At 41.9% G+C, this 16,534-nt stretch overlaps 1 protein-coding gene across 1 annotated transcript; it reads left to right on the forward strand.

Annotated features, from left to right (window-relative positions):
- Nucleotides 1-227: 227 nt before the first annotated feature.
- FKBP14 (FKBP prolyl isomerase 14) lies at nt 228-8,178 on the forward strand. Its single transcript, XM_050892664.1, has 4 exons — nt 228-572; nt 2,422-2,573; nt 5,326-5,453; nt 7,305-8,178. The coding sequence occupies exons 1-4, from the start codon at nt 376-378 to the stop codon at nt 7,461-7,463; spliced, it is 636 nt and encodes a 211-aa protein (XP_050748621.1). The 5' UTR covers nt 228-375; the 3' UTR covers nt 7,464-8,178.
- Nucleotides 8,179-16,534: the final 8,356 nt, after the last annotated feature.

The following is a 16,534-nucleotide window of genomic DNA, read 5'->3' on the forward strand; positions in this document are numbered from 1 at the left end:
CCGAGGCCCGCCCACCGCCTTCACTCAGCGCCCCTCCCACGGAACTTTGCTGCCGATTGGACAAGCGGAGGGACGGACAGGGGCCTATCCCAATGGACGACTGCTCCTTCTGGGCTCGCTCTGAGCCGAGCCAATCAGAGGGCGCGCCCCCCGTCGCGGACCGTCGGAAGCCGGGGGCTGCTAGCTGTGAGGGCCGTTGCCACGTCTGCTGGGCGGGCGAGAGGGGTCGCGCACCGGGCCCGGCCCTGCTCTGCTCTGCTCTGCCCTGCCCGCTGCTGCGGGGAGCCGCGCCGCTAGGCTTGTAGGCGAGGGGTGCGGGATGGCGGCCCGGCGGCGGTGAGGTGGGCGCCGCGGGGCCCTGGCTGTGGGGCGGCGATGGCGGCGGCGGTGCGGGCCGCCCTTCTGGGCGCGGCGCTGGGCTGCGCGGCCGCGGCGCTGATCCCCGCGGCTGACGTGAAGGTGGAGGTGCTGCAGAAGCCGTTCCTCTGCCACAGGAAGACTAAGTGGGGGGACATGATGCTGGTTCACTACGAGGGCTACTTGGAGAGGGATGGCTCCATGTTCCACTCCACGTAAGTAGCTCGCCCCGAGCGGCTCGCCTTCGAGCGGGCTAGTGGGTGAGCTTGCGCGGCGAAATATATATATATATATATATTTGTATGTATTTTAATGTAGGTGATCTCTTCTGGCAGTGCTTTCCTGAATCTGGACACCTCACAGTGGCCCGCAATCCATCTGCGAAGTAGCTCTGTGAGGAGTGTTTTGGTGAGGGGGGGTGGGTTTTTATTTTATTTTTACAATTACCCCTCCCTCCCAAAACGCCCAAAACTTCCATTTACCTGTGTGCAAGGGAACAAAAGCAATGCATGCGTGTTCATAGCATGCCCTAGATTGTATTTGTTATTAAATTAAAATAGCTTAAATAACGCCGCACAAACTTGTCAGTGGGACCCTTTCCACCGCCACCTATTTTCAGAAAGTTTGGTTTGCCTTTATACTTTGACAGTTCAGGAAGCACTGACTCAGTGCTGTTTAAGATGAACACCAACAGTGAAGCTTGTTTCCTTTCCCTTTGCAAGACCGAGGATATAAAATAAATCTTATTTAGCTTTTGTTTTCTGGTTAGTCTGTAGAAAGTAGAGCCATGTGGCATTTGTTAAAAGATAGGGATGTTACGCATCCTCTTCTGGTACTTCGACACAGGTTTTGGTATATGATAGCAGCGGTTTAATAAGTCTTCTGCTATGCACGAATTTCTGTCTAGTTTCTAAAGCAAACTTCTAGGGGAGAAGTCTGCCTCTAACTAAAAAAAAAAAAAGTTTTATATATATCCGTCCACTACTGGCAGCACAATGACAGCTTTTCATTACTGAAACGGTATATTCTTCACCTGCCCCCGACCAGACAAATCAACATACCAGAGCCACAGTAATGTAAGTAGGAGGAAGAGCCAGAAATTCGAGGGAGTCTGCTAAGAGCCTGCAACGACTTGCTAATGTTGCCTTTCTTGTAAAACATCAAAGAAGCGTTAATAGTGGGAGACAGCAAAATGCTCAAGTATCTGTAGGCTATGTCTGAAGTCTACTTTTGTGGAACGTTTTAAAAAAAAAAAGGACAATGTTTTGCATGTTTATGCTCTTGCAGACGATTTAAACTAAAATCTCACTAATTTTCTCTTGTAGTTTACCTGCCTCTCTAAAAGGAGTTCTAGTGACACTCTTAAGTCTTTGCTGCTGACTAACTTCTGTAAGTGCTCTGTTTTCTTGTTAAGCACCTTTCCTGCATGACTAGTAAATCGAACTTTTAAAATTCTGTGTCTGTCAGTAGAGTGAAAGTAGTCCTGGTGTGCCACCTGGTTAAATTGGAAAAGGGACTTGTCTGCCTATTTTAAACTTGAATGTTTTGCATGCATTTGTTTCTGTTTTTCTAGACTATCTGTTGTATAGTTGTTTTTTTCCTAATGGCTTTTTTTGAAGAGATGTGGATGATTCTTCTAAGCATGTTATAAGGTATATTGTAATCATGACCAAGCTGGTTTTTGATTTGCAATATACCAAAGAATATGCATAGCCTTGAATGTAGATTTTTAAGTAGAAATGCCTTTCTAGTCTGATCAGTTTCAAAGTAGAAATAGGTGATCAGGGAAGTGAAGGTGGGGATCCAGGTTGCTCCGTGTTTTCATAAACACACCATGTAGATGTTGTTCTATTTCTTTCCACTTCTTAAGGAACCTTGTCGTGCAAGGCATAAGTTTTTAAAGACTTTAAAAGTCTAGGTCTTTCATTTAGGAAATGCCAAGATGCCAAATAGTGGTGTGGTTTTAATTATATATCTATGCTGTGAGCATATTCCATCTGTTCCACGTGCCTTTTATGGAACTTGCTGTCTAAAGACTAAGTGTTTTATTCCATTCTTTTCCAGTCACAAGCATAACAATGGTCAACCTATGTGGTTTACACTTGGCATAAGGGAAGCTATCAAAGGCTGGGACAAAGGTTTGAAGGACATGTGTGTGGGAGAGAAGCGGAAGCTAACTATTCCACCAGCCCTTGCTTATGGAAAAGAAGGGAAAGGTAAAACACCTGAAGTCCTTCCCTTACTTTAGTTGGTTTTAATCTCTGTATTTTACTGTTATTCTTGGCCTGAGAGGTTAGCAAGCTTTCCAGGCTGATTCTATTAAATAAGAAAAATTGATGTAGTCAGGTGCTCTTTCTCACAAATTTTTTTCTGCAGAAATGACCATTAAGTGGTTACATGGTGAACGCAGGAAAAAAACAGGAATTGATGGTAGCTGCTGTGCTGTATGTTCTGAGTGTCTTTTCTTTTAGTGCTGTGCTCAACAGTGCTCTACTTTTTTTCTCCCCCCCCCCCCCCCCCCCCCCCCCCCCCCCCCCCCCCCCCCCCCCCCCTTTACAGTAAAGCTGCAAGTGGTTGCTTAGGTAACAGTTGGCACTTTGGCTGTTGCATCTGTGTCTGTGTCTGTGGTAATACTTCATGAATGTGCATGTGCAAGCCTCATTCTTGCTTGCAGGTTTCTTTTAGAACCCTAAGAAACTCCCTGTACTGCTGCCCAACCAGTTCGTAGCTGATACAGTGAAAAGTCACCATTTATTTCTCCATATAGGGATATTTAATTCTTTCCCTCTTTTAGCTATTTTCAGTTTGAGCGGTGGTCCCTGTTATCCACAGTAAGATATGCAGGTACATGGGCAGTCATGTTGGCATCTGCTGGAGATGTATTGAATGGTGTACAGACAGATAAAAGCATTGTTTGTAGTGTTTTCTCAACCTGTCTACTACTGATGGTGTTTGGGGATTTTCCTTTCAAACTTTTCCAGATTCCTATTTTAATGGGAGGGCCAGATCTGGAATTTGCAGTTAAATGAGTGACAACTTGAATGATGCAGGAAGGTTACTTTTTCTGCTTTATGGGGTTTGTTTTAGTTAACTTTTTTTGAGCAATTATTAGGAATATTTTGTCATGGCAACAGTTATCTTAAATGACCTAAGGTAATGCAAGGTTTCAAAGCAGAAAGGATAAATGTCTTGGAACATATAATCCTTCCTGCTACTGTCCTCTCCCATTAATCTGAGACTGTTTTAGGAATGAGGAGTGTTTGCATGTCTGTATCTTCTGGCACATAGGGCTGAACATAGGCTAAGTAGTACTCCATACATACAGCATACTTCATACCCTCCTTTCTTGAAAGTATCCTTTTAAAACATATTTTTCTAGAAGCCTCGGTTTGAGATTCAAGAGAGAGCATTAGAGGTAATCGTGTTTCTAGTAGAGAACAGGAGGCTTGTGGTGGTCAGTTAGTTGCTGTATGCAGGGCACAACTGTAAACTTTTCCACAAAAAGATATTAAATGCTGCAGTGCTCCTATAGTCATCACAGGCCTAATTGCCTCGATTAATATGTAAAGCACTACGGTTGTTCTTCAAAGACTTGCAAGCCTCACCTCTTTGTTTAGTGCAAGAAAGCTGAACAAGTAAACACTGCTAACTGCTGTAAGAAATTACTTGCTTTAGGAAAACTTTGAAGTATTTGAACATAATTATGTTGCTATTTTCAAATTATGCCCTTGAAGACAGAATTATTCCATTTTCTTCATGCTTTCCTCTGAATGCACATAATTTCACTAGCCTCCCACCTTGCTTGCTGTCTGACTTGAATGATGAGTCAGATGCCTTTTTCTGTAACACTCAGAAGAATTACCTGTGTTCCAAACTCTAAGCAGGCCACTGTGCCCTATATTTCCAGAAGTTTCTGCACACTTATTCATCCCAGAAATCTACAAGCCTGTTTGTTGCTGCAGCTCAGGGTGTATTTAACACCATAGCTTCAAAATAGTAGACATGGCTTTGTTTTTTCCCTATCTTCTCAAGGCACAGGAATATTTTTTTGGGGTGCTGCCATCCAATATAGAAATATATTTGGTCCTGTTCAGCCTCTCTCTATATAAGGAGCAAAGTGGTGTGCTAAAAGGTCTTTGACAGTAGCTTCACCCATCAGCATGAAGGCATATCACATCACTATAAAAGCCAATGCTTGATAAACTGAAATCCTTGAGGGGCGGTGGCATTGCCAGGGTAGTTTTGGGCACTATTAGGAAATTACCAGTCTGTTCACCTGCATTGAAAATGGCATGGTGCCAACACATGTCTTTTGAGAAGGTTTATATACCTACTTTCTGCTGTGTGTTTGGAAGTAGCTCAGTGCTTTGTGCGGCAGTCCAGAGACAGCTATGGGATACTGACAGCATTGCTGCCCTTCTGTCTTTCTCTGCAGGAAGAGTTTTTCCAGTGGTAGAATAGCAGGTACAAGGTGTCAGTTGGCAGTGGAGAGGAATTTGGAGACTGGCAGGGTTATGGTGTATCAGGAGGACTGAACTCTCCCTTCTTGCTACCCTGTCAATCAGTCTTGGCTGTATGTTGCAGTAGTGGCCACCTGGCTGGCTGTACAGTCTCCTTCACTGTTTTCCACTTTATCTGGCTCTGGCCATGAAAGAGATTCAAGAATGTTGTCTGATAAACCTGTGATGATGATTGCTGAATATAAGCTCACATCAACATGTACTAGTCTCCAAGAAAACTATTGCATCTAAAGTTGCACGTGTGCTGTAAGGGCTGCTCAGGGTCCAGGCTACAGTCTGAAATAGTTACAGTTATCACTGTCACAGATACTTACCCTTGTTAGTTCAAATTGCAGGATGTTTTGAAAGTAGTGGTTTACCAGAACATTGCTCTGACGCATACAGCTTTTGTATGGCACTGAATATGTAGTTGTTTTTAACTTTTCTCCATGTTTACCATTTTGGGCAGGAAAAATTCCACCTGAGAGCACACTGATTTTCAACATTGACCTTCTAGAAATTAGGAATGGACCAAGGTCTCATGAGTCATTCCAAGAGATGGATCTTAATGATGACTGGAAACTGTCCAAGCAAGAGGTGAGTGGGTTACCATTCTTGTGAGCAAACCTAACAGGATGGGATAGTGGAAACGGAAAGATAAGCTTAACTTGATCCTGTTAGGGAAGTATCTAAACACAAGTTAGATCTTAGCTACTACTGTGCACAGAGCAACTCCACAAGCAGAATACTTAAGAGTGCTTAAGGCAATTATTTATTGGGTGATGCATAGTATGGGTAACTAGGACTAACGAGTTGTTAGCATAACTACTGAACTGATATGCTCATCATTAATGGTGAGACACCCAAAAAGTCATTGCTGGCCAGGTGATCACCAGTCATGTGGCGAAGGGTGAGTCTCTGTTCTCCCCTGGAGATGACTTTCAATGTTGCTGCTTTCCAGTTCTCTTGCCTTTGGTGTTTTATGCCTTTTTGTGTTGGTATATTTCCTGCTGAATGCTCTTGAACTACTATTCCTGGCTCAACAATTAAGCTCCTGTCTGTGCTTTGCCTTTCTTACATGGCTTCAGCTCACATAATTTCTTAGACCTTAACAATAGATTTTTTTTTTTTTTTCCAGTAAAACTAAGCCAAGGATGCATATCTGTGCTGCATCATGCTGAGCCTTGGATCCCAGCAGAACTGCTGGACTGGGGGTCAAAAGCAGCCTCGGTAAGCTGAGGCATAGGCATGTAACTCATGTGTGCCCCACGCTTACGGGAGACTTGGATGAAGTAAAACATCTTAGAAATAAAACCAGACTTCAGGGCTTTTTGGAGTTAGTTGCTGATTTACTAATAAACTGGAATTAGAAATTCTTCTGCTGTAGGGCAGTCCTGTTTCATATCATTCACTGTCTGAAGGACATGTATTCAGTATTATTCACCTTCTGTTTGCCTCTTATTTTCAGTCTTTTGCTTTTCCGATGTGCAAAAGTCATCTATGAGAAGTTAGGATAAACCACTGAGTTCTTTTTGATTTGAGGCTGGTACAGTTTGCTAGACCCAAAAGACTAATCTTTTGTACTGTGCATCAGACAGACAGTGTCAGTGTGTCTAGTGTCTGCGTATTAGAAATGTAAGCAATGACCCTAACAAATACCACAATGTGAAGTGAACAAAACAGACCTGAAACATGGCCCATTTATCTTGCTGTTAACAGTCCACTGTTAACAGTTCTTGTTGTACAAGTGGTATCTGTTTAACAGGTGGGTATGTTGGTATTGATGTTCTTGTAGAAGGCCTTGCAATTCAGAACACTTGGGATCTCAATAGGTAAGCCTTAAACTCAGTAAAAATAATCTGATGTTCAAAACACTGCTCACCATTAGCTAGCGTAGTGTAAATAACTGTTCCACTAGTCTGTTTAAAAGCTACCTTGAATCTTTGTTCTTCAAAATTTTGAGATGTCTAGAAATAAGTCTTTATTAGTGTAGCTCCCATTAGAGCAGCAAACACTGAGATTGTGGACAGATTTCTGTTTATATTTGGGGTGGCTGTTTACATCTACTGGTTTGTCAAAGTGCTATGATGTGAAAAAGCTGTTTGGGTCTCTGACCAATTGGTAGCTAATAACTTCTGCCTAGCTATTTATACTTTACTGTATAGACATCAGATGACAGGTTTTCCTGGCTCATTTTTTCAGTCAGATACCATAAAGGTATGGCAACTGATTTGCTAGTTTTACTGTCGCTTGTATTACTAAAGAGTCTTCCATCACTGAACGGGGCTGCAGAATCGGTCAGACAAGTAGTATTCTGGCAGTGGTATAGGAAGGAAGGTATCTATTGTCTAATACTACCATCCTGAACATAGTGGCCCTCTCTTATGCTACAGTAATCAATTCTTTCATAAGCTTAAAAACATTAACTCTCACCTTTTTGTCTAATAGGTGAAAATTTACTTGAAGAAAGAATTTGAAAAGCATGGAGCAGTGGTAAATGACACCCAGCATGATGCTTTGGTTGAAGATATATTTGATAAAGAAGATGAAGACAGTGATGGGTTTATATCTGCAAGGGAATTTACATACAAGCATGATGAGCTGTAGAAAAGGGTGGCATAATTTTTTTGACACAAATGGCAGTGACTTAGACTGTCTGGTTCCCGTGTAGTCTTAATGCTGTGTTTTGGAGTTGACAGCTGCTGTTGGCAAAGAAACACTCTGTTTATATAAAAGAATTTCTGTTCATTATGTACAAATGTTTTAAACGATCTTAAAGTATGAAAATGTACCTCCTTTTATGCAGCAAAGACTTGCACATCAGTGTTTTTTAAATTTTGTATTAACTTATTTTTCAGAAATGAAACGAACCTTCCAGTTATCAAACATTGTGAAAAATCAAAATCCAGTTCATTGCCTTTCTGTGATTTGTTTGTGTGTTAAGATCACTTTCAGTGACTCCTTTATGTATAGCTTCTAATCTGTGGCTTAATTACTTGACCTTCCTTCTTGTGTGTCAGTGCTTAAAAAGCAGGGTGCTGGCCTTGCAGCTTTTTCTGCAGATTTTTAAAAGATGTACTAGAAGGCGTCAGCACCTCTTCATACAGCTGAGAAACTGATACAAAGCTGAATGAGAAGAATGACTATCCCATGCTGATTTTGCTCTTCTAAACGGAGAGTGTTACCAACTGTGCCAATAATTGTCTGCATTTTTCTATAAATTACGTGAACAAAGTAGGAGTTAAATGTCAGGCATTCGCTTCTAATGTCAGCAACATTCTACGAAATGTCTGTAATTTATAAAATAGCAAGTTATGCTGCAGTGCAGAGGTGGTGTCCTTTACATGTACACACACATTTGTTTTGAAACTCAGAGTTTGCATTCATGAAGAAAGATCATACCTTTTTCCTCTCAAGTTTTGAGGGAGATCTTGAGCAAAATGTTACAAGTCTGAAGTTTTTCCCATTTGCAGAAGGGGAAGAGCATACTGACAGGAGGATCAGTATGGCCTGAAGAACAATGTGCATTGATGTTATGGTTTAGCCCCAGTCAGCAACTAAGCACCACACAGCTGCTTGCTCATTCTCCCCTGGTGGGATGAGGGAGAGAAGCAGAAAGGTAAAAGTGAGAAAACTTGTGGGTTGAGATAAAGGCAGTTTAATAGGTAAAGCAAAAGCCACACAACACAAGCGAAGCAAAACAAGGAATTCATTCACCGCTTGCCATTCAGCCATCTCCAGGAAAGCAGTGCTCCGTCATGTGTAATGGTTACTTGGGAAGACAAACACCATCACTCTGAACATCCCCCCCTTCCTTCTTCTTCCCCCAGCTTTATATGCTGAGCATGACATCACATGGTATGGAATATCCCCTTGGTCAGTTGGGGTCAGCTGTGCCAGCTGTGTTCCCTCCCAGCTTCTTGTGCACCCCCAGCCTACTCGCTGGTGGGGTGGGGTGAGAAGGAGAAAGGGCCCTGACTGTGTAAGCACTGCTCAGCAGTAACTAAAACATCCCTGTATTATCAACACTGTTTTCAGCACAAATCCAAAACACAGCCCCATGCTAGCTACTATGAAGAAAATTAACTCTATCCCAGCCAAAACCAGTACAATTGGTTTGCCTGCTTTGCAACTGCCTGAGTTGCAGAACTTCTTTCATCATTGCCCCTTTGCAGTATTTTCACAAGTAGCACACGAGTGATGTGAATTTTAAATAATAAAGTGACTTTTTAGAAAAATAGAGGCATGAGGTAAATTACTGTGCTGTGTCTTTACAGAGGTGGAGACCATGAGGATTTCGACTCCATTTTGTGTTTGTTTGCACTGTTTCTGGAGAGGAAGAAACATTTTGCAGTTGTCCATGGTTTCTTAAAGGAGAGGGCAAAGTATCTCAGGGAAGGAATTAGCCTGTATTCTGGCACCACTAACATATGGGTCCCTGTACACAGTATTTTACTTGAAAAATGTTGCTCAAGGCTATGTAGGGACACAGAGCAAATCCAGTTGTATGAAATCGAGATTGCTGCACTGCACTAATCCTTAACTACTGCCAAGTGAGACTCTACATTTAAGGTTCTCCATGCTGTAGATGAGCTAGATGTTTTCCCTGCCACCTAGTGTTGCAAGTAAGTATTAGAAGACTACTTTGTTGAGTTCAGCTGCATATGGACATTACAGATTGCTGTCAATAGTGACTGTTTTGGGGAAAAAAGTGTAAGTGGAGGTATGCAGTGGTGGGGGTTTTGTTTTGGTTTATTTTTGTTCCAGCATCTGGCATTTTGTGGCTGATGGCCTACGTGATACAGAATTGTGGCCACATACTTCGTTTTCAGTAACCTTTAGGTCTTTTTCTTCAATGATGCCATTTAGTTTTCTTGAACCCATTTATACTTTTGCTTCCATAATGTTCTATAGCAGTGAGTGTCACAGTAGAATAGTGTAGGAAAATATTTCCTTTTGTTTTTAGGCTTCTTGCGTGTCCTGATTCTTGTAGTGTGAGGAAATAATGAATAATCATTACCTATTTAGCTCTTCTTACTGTGATTTTGCATATTGATATTTTTTTCTCATCACTTACGAAAATTAAGCTTGCCCAACTACAGCTCTCCCAAGGTTGCTTGCCTGTTCTGTGCTGGGTGTCTTGATTGCCCCTACAGTCACCAGAGCGCTAGGCACCTGGGGGCAACTCATTACATGTATATTGTTCATGTTGTGTTGGGATAGATGCCTTATCAAATAAGAGTTTCCTGTCTTTCTCCATTGACTACATGGGGAGCCTAGGCAATTAGCATAGCCTAGGCCAAGGAGGGCTAATAAGATATGAAGTTGACCCGTAAGGCAATCTTGCCTGGGATGTGGGAACTGGCAGGTACTCAACCAACCAAAGGGGAAATTCTCTGTGTGCGTGCGCTGCTGGGAAGAGCAGAACTGAGACTTGCATTGGGTCTGTCGGGGTTTTAGATGATTGTTTGCAGTGTTTAGCATGTTCTCCGGACATCTGGCTGGGGAATGAAAGCATAAAAGCATGAAATAAAACTTGGCCCAGATTACTGACCAAATATATAAAAAATTAAGCTTAAGTAATGGGGTGCCGGTATGTGCCTTCAGTAAGGGCCAACTGTTGTTTCGTTTGTATTACATAATAGGAGTTCGGAGTCAGTGAATGCTGTGAAATGTACATATGCATTATCCTCTGCTTGGATTTTTGAAGCACTTCAAAAAAATAACTTTCAGTGAACATGTAGTTAACTTGTTAATGCCAGCAGAGTATTAAAGCTGCAGGACCAAGATGCTTTATTTGGTGGTGTGTGTAGGTTTATGCCAGATGAGTGGATGGTTTTTGTTCTTAGTGCTTTTCTTGGTAGCTGTGTTAAATTTCTGAAATTGAACTGAAAAAAAAAATTCAAAAGTGCAGAAGCAGCAGCAGATTTGAGAAGCCACTTCAACTTTATTACTGTTTGCTACTGTTAAAGTCCTTCTGTGAAGACGAAGGGATTTCTTGGGTAGAAATAGCACTGCCTGTGTTAACCTCAACTGCATCTGCTTGTTCTTCCACAGGGCATACTGCTGCAGTGCCAGCAGGAGCCAGCTAGCTACCTGCAGGAGAGCAGAGGCAGGCAGCTGCCTGTCCCCCAAGAGGAGGAGGAATATTGGAACTTCAGTGGCACTCAGCAACATTTTGGCTGGCTTGCGTGCGAAGTGCAAGGTGTATTTCCCCTGAAGAAACAAACCCTCATTGCGTGTCTGTAAAATGCAGCACTTGAAAAAGTGGAGAGGGCTCAAAACAGAGCACTTTCCTCCTGCAGCTTATAGCCTTCTTCACACGTTTCTTGTTGTTTTGTGGTTATATAGGAAAATATGTAGTCATGGTTTTTAGAACTGCAGCCTGTCATTCAGAGCCACTACCTAGCAATTACAGTGGGAGTTGCTGCCTTCTGTAGGTACAGAAGCAGCCTTCAGAGCTCACTTTATTTGAAAATTCTTGATACGCAATGCAATGACACAAGAAAGCTTTTGGCAAAGCTTCAGGAATGGTGCTTATAGTCTGAAATATTTTTTAAAGCTTTCTTCTTTGAGATCAACTGACAAGGCAAACTGTTGAAAATGAACGAATCACTTTATAAGGTCTTAAATCTTTGTTTTCAGTACCTTATGTCCTCGTGCTGCCAGCAACATCCCCAGTACAGAGGTGTTTTGGTGAGTACTATATGTGACAGAGTCATAGAATTGCAGTGTTAAGTACATACTGAACAAACTGCTACCATAGTTTCTTCTTCATGAAATTTAGAACGAAAATGATCTGTGGCATGTTTCCTGAGTACTTCAGTGTAAAAATAGGTGGTACAGGTCAGCCTTTAAATTACAATTGTCTTTGTCATACATGCTCCCCACACCCCACTGTTTCTGCTGTTGGATACGAGGTGGTCTATCCCTTGATCCAGAAATCCCAGTTTCAGATGGCAGGTGAGTATCAGCAGGATGGGGGAAGCTCATTGCTTTGGGGCATTCCGGGAAAAGGAGCAAAGCTAGGGAAAATGTGTTGAGAGAGAGTGGAAGTACACACAGCGATGTGAGAAATGCAAAAGATTTTGTTTCCTAGATCCTCTGGCATCTGCTTGCTTGGAAGAAAGAACACTGGCGGCCACTGATGTAGGTACTGCAAATAATAAGGCTGGTTCCTGATCTGACTTTGATTAAAAATCACTGCTTCAGCTAGTTTCTATATGGATTTTTACTCTTATGACAAAGTTTAAATTCATACTTCTAAGGTCCGTTAAAGAATATTCAGAATAGGTATGCTGAGTTTGCTTAAAAATACATCAGCCTCATCATAGAGCTTTTGAAAAAAAAACCCCACCAAAAAACCAAAACCTGCGACCCCAAAACCCTTCATTTGTCTTCAACGCTGAATTGGTTTTGGTAACAGGAAATAAAACAAACAAAAACTGCTTATATTTGTATAATCCTGGATAATTTTAGCCTCTTGAAAGTTAATCGTAATGCTTATATTCTGTGCCCTACTTTCTTCCTGGTACATAGGAAAAACAACACTGACAAAATAAGGATCTTTCTTTAGCTAACCTGCTTCTGTTTTCATACTTGTGCTTGATTATGTCAACAGTTTCACACAAGAAATGTAATTGAAAAGCTCAGTAGGAAGCTATATATCTGTATATACAGGGACAAGGACCTTCATTATCAGCTCTCCCAGCCTGGAGGGGATTCAGATGGAGCCTCCTCCTGCATCACATTTCTTCCTTCTAGGAGGTTCTGTTCTAAAAGCAGGCTGGTTTAGCTAGGGGTTGCACCCGGTTAGGAGCCATGTGGTATTTCTGTTCTCTTGAATGATGTAAAAAAAGTAGGAGCTTGGTTTAGCTGAGAAATTTGCCGTGAAGATAGAGGATAGTTTGAAACGTGTCAGGTAACTGATTTTGTGCAAGGTTTCTGAAGGCCATGTTCCTCATGGAGGGCTGGAGTTTGTCCACAGGGATAGGTGGGGTTTTTTTAGTTTCTTTTTCTGCTTGTAACTGCTCTGCATCTCCATTAGGTAAACAATGAACAAACCCACTTTTAAGATATTAGGATCTGACTGCGGAAATCTGGTGGAGCCAACTCTTCAGAGCTCCCCAAATCCCAGTTACGTTTTCGTCTCAAAAATCTGAGGCTGATGCTAACTACCATTAAGAGCTGCTCTTCATACTAGATACAATGCTTCTAATTTCTGGTTTGTGTCATGACCTGCTTAAGGAGATTAAATGACGCAGGATAATTGATTCCTCATCTGGGAGTCAGACTGAAAGCATTAAATCAATCCTGTCCTCTTACATTTTATTGCCATTGAAATTTCTTTAAAGCAGCTGATGTTTCCTCTTCTGCCTCTTTCCCTGCATAGTGAACTAGGTAATACCTATTTCTTTTGCGTGCTTGGCCTGCTGTCTCTCTGGGAGTAAATAGCACAGCTTAGCTCTGGTCTCTCTAATCTGCTGGGATATGTCTTTAGAGAACAGGTTTTCATTCCATAAATACAATGCCAAATGTTTTTGGTGACCCTGTGTCCATCTCTGGGTATGGAATCTATAGGGCTATAGCTGACGGACTAATCGTAGCTTAAAGAAAATTATGACCTGCTGGATTTTACTCTTAGCAATGCTGACCACAATACTTAGAGAGGTAAGACTGGCGATGTTCCTTACTTTTAACAGAAGGTAAGATTTACATTTGCATCCAGTATTTCAGCCCTTATGTGCCATCGTGTCCTCATTGCTATTGTCACTATTATTAGTTGGGTTAAAACCTGGGCTTAACATGGTTACACGAACATCGTGATGTAGACTTGCACTCTGAAATAATTCAACGCTCTGCCTCTGCAAAACTCACTCTGAAGCAAAGCTCCCAGACACGTGATGCTCATCTTGCAGCTGACAAATGAGCACAAACTGCAATGGGAGCACGTATGGAGCAGAAATGGCCAACGCTCCTATTCATTTGGTACCAGATCCTGTTGTTGCTAACCTGAGTGAAGTCCAGCTTACCATGGCACCCTTTCGAAACAGCCACAACCAGCCATTCACACAGTGGTGGGGCTGTGTGAAGGCAGGCTGGTGAGGTGGGTTCTAGGACACTGATTAATATGCCCTGCCAGACCTCTGCTGGCTTTGCACCTTCACACCTTGCTTCTCGAGCAGGCCGCTGCGGGAGGGCAGCACAGGGATGTGTCGATGCCTCTGGACAGACTGGAGCGGCACCAGCCAGGCTCGTGCTGTCACACCACTGCCTGGGGGTAAAGCTAAGGGCAGGCTTGGAGAAAACACCAGGGGCCCTTGCACTGGGGGTGAACAGCAGAGAAAATAGGCAGGGGAATAGCTCTCCGTACCATCCAGTTTTTCTTGGCTGATATCCACAGCCAATATAAGGAAGTTTAAAAACTCCTGGGTAATTTATTGTTGACATTTCTTTATTAAAATATGTACATAAGGAATAACATGCAACCAGCATGAAACATACAATACAGTTTGAGCTTTGTTATTTTTCCCATCTCCTATTAACTACTGTTTTCCAGTTGTACGTTGTGGACAAGGCCATTTATGTAAATGTGGGCTCTTTTATGACAGAGATACTCAGTTGTGGACATTTTAAAAAATATATTTTTCCTATCCTTTTGGAAGTACAGGAGCCAAAGGGACTTCTTTGTTTTATTTTAGTTTGAAGTATTCCTGTTATCAGAGGTCCCTTCCCACCTGCAGCTATCTACCACTTCCATGAATACGGAAAATGACTTAATCATCAAGGGGGTTTTTTGGAGTCAGGACTCCTTAAAGTCTTAAAAAAAAAAAAAAAAAAGACTGCCCATGTTTTAAGTCTCCTGAAAAGTGGAATAATGGAAAATGCTGCAGCAAAAACATCCGTAGCTTAGGAAGGACATGCCACTGCTCACAGCTCCCAGTGTATGATGTATATGGGAGGAGAAAAAAGGTTGCTGACACATGCGCAACTTTTTAAGCGTACTCAGCAGACCTGTTGCTGTGGTAACTAATCAGAAGACTGTAACCTCCCCTGAATGAGTGCTATTTGCACTGCACCAGATGGCTGATAAATCACATAGTGGCATTTTCTGTCCCTTGTATTACTGTCCGATCTTTAAGTGCTGTGATTTAATTTGCAGCAATTTACACGTAGATTATTCAGACATAACACACTAATATAAAATATAAAGCTGCTTCAGGTATGCAGTCACTTTAATGAACTTCTGTATCACCTGCGTAACACCAGAACTTTTTTTTTGTCTTATGTATTGATGTTCAAGCTGTTGCAATTTTATGAATAATGCTAAGCTGAGAAAAACTATGCTTGAATTTTAGTATAATTTTAATTAGGGTAACTATCTAGTACATAGTTACTATAGCACATTTTTTGCAAGACTATAGCACATTTCTTGCAGAGGGAAGTGAGATGCCTTTTCCAGTTCATCGGTCTGCTACAAGCATTTCTGTACAGGCAGCATCATAACAATGGAGGCATACATGAAGATTAAACGGGATCATTGCGTAAGAAAGTGATGCTGTTGTCTCTGTATTTTCTGCTTCTTTGTTGTCATTACTGGCTTATCGTCTCAGGATGACAGATTTCCTTCTTCCACCCGCCTTGACTATTTATTATTATGAGTCTTAAGCTGTTGTCAAGTGTTTTAGCCTCATTGTCACAGGTGCTGTTCTAACACACTAAAAAAACTCCAGGCTCACGGACTTTATAAGCCAATAATAATAAATGTCTTGTGATACCTTTTAGAGTTATGAAAATAAGTATGCTGTCACAGGTTACTGTAAATTAAAACAAGGAAAATTACAAAATTTATGAAAACAAAGCAAGAGACTGATGCTTTTTTGATAAATCATTACTCCAGAAGAAGGCAACCTTTTTGAATGGGCAATGGAGCAGCTCAGTTGTGTGGTCCAGTGCTGTGCCTGACAGGTTTCTAGACATTGAGGGTAACTGCAGCATGCCCAGAGTCCTTGTAGCATGCTGTCTTCTGTCCCTGTGACACAGGCTAAGCAGTTGTGTTCTGTTATGTCACTTGTGCAATGGAGAAATTAATCACCTTCTGTGGTGCATGAGTAAGAGCTCGGCATCTAAGCCTGCCATTGTGCCTACAATGACATCTTATGTACAGCTGCAGCCATTTCCATAGATTAATCTTCAATGGTATAATCGGATAAAGGGGCTGCAGCCAGGATTTCTCCTATCTTTTTAATTTTGAACGTTCACTGAGCCCAGCAGGTGACATCTTTACTTCACCTCAGAATATTGCACCTGCCACCCTCTTTCTTTGTTATGGGCAAAGCCACCTTTAGTGTGGGAGAAGTACTCTCTGCTCCAGTCTCCTGACTATATAAAAAACTCAAAACACCTGAGTACCATTGATACTTTTTGCTCTTTAGATTTGTTCTGTGACATCAGTTGAATTTACTGGCCTATGGTGTAACTATTATCTTAGGGTCTCGCAGGGTTTTTCAATGTTACTAACTCTGTATGTACGAGTTTTTTTCGTTCCTATAACTCACTCTAAGAGGAATTATTTAAGTTTAGTGGGATGCCTTTATGGGTATAGGCTTAGAATTCTGACTTAGCAGCAACCAGGTACATTTGTTCTGTACGACCCCAGTTCATCTGATTTTTAGGCA

This window comes from Gymnogyps californianus, chromosome 2 (genome assembly GCF_018139145.2).
Source record: "Gymnogyps californianus isolate 813 chromosome 2, ASM1813914v2, whole genome shotgun sequence".
NCBI classification, from domain to species: Eukaryota; Metazoa; Chordata; class Aves; order Accipitriformes; family Cathartidae; genus Gymnogyps; species Gymnogyps californianus.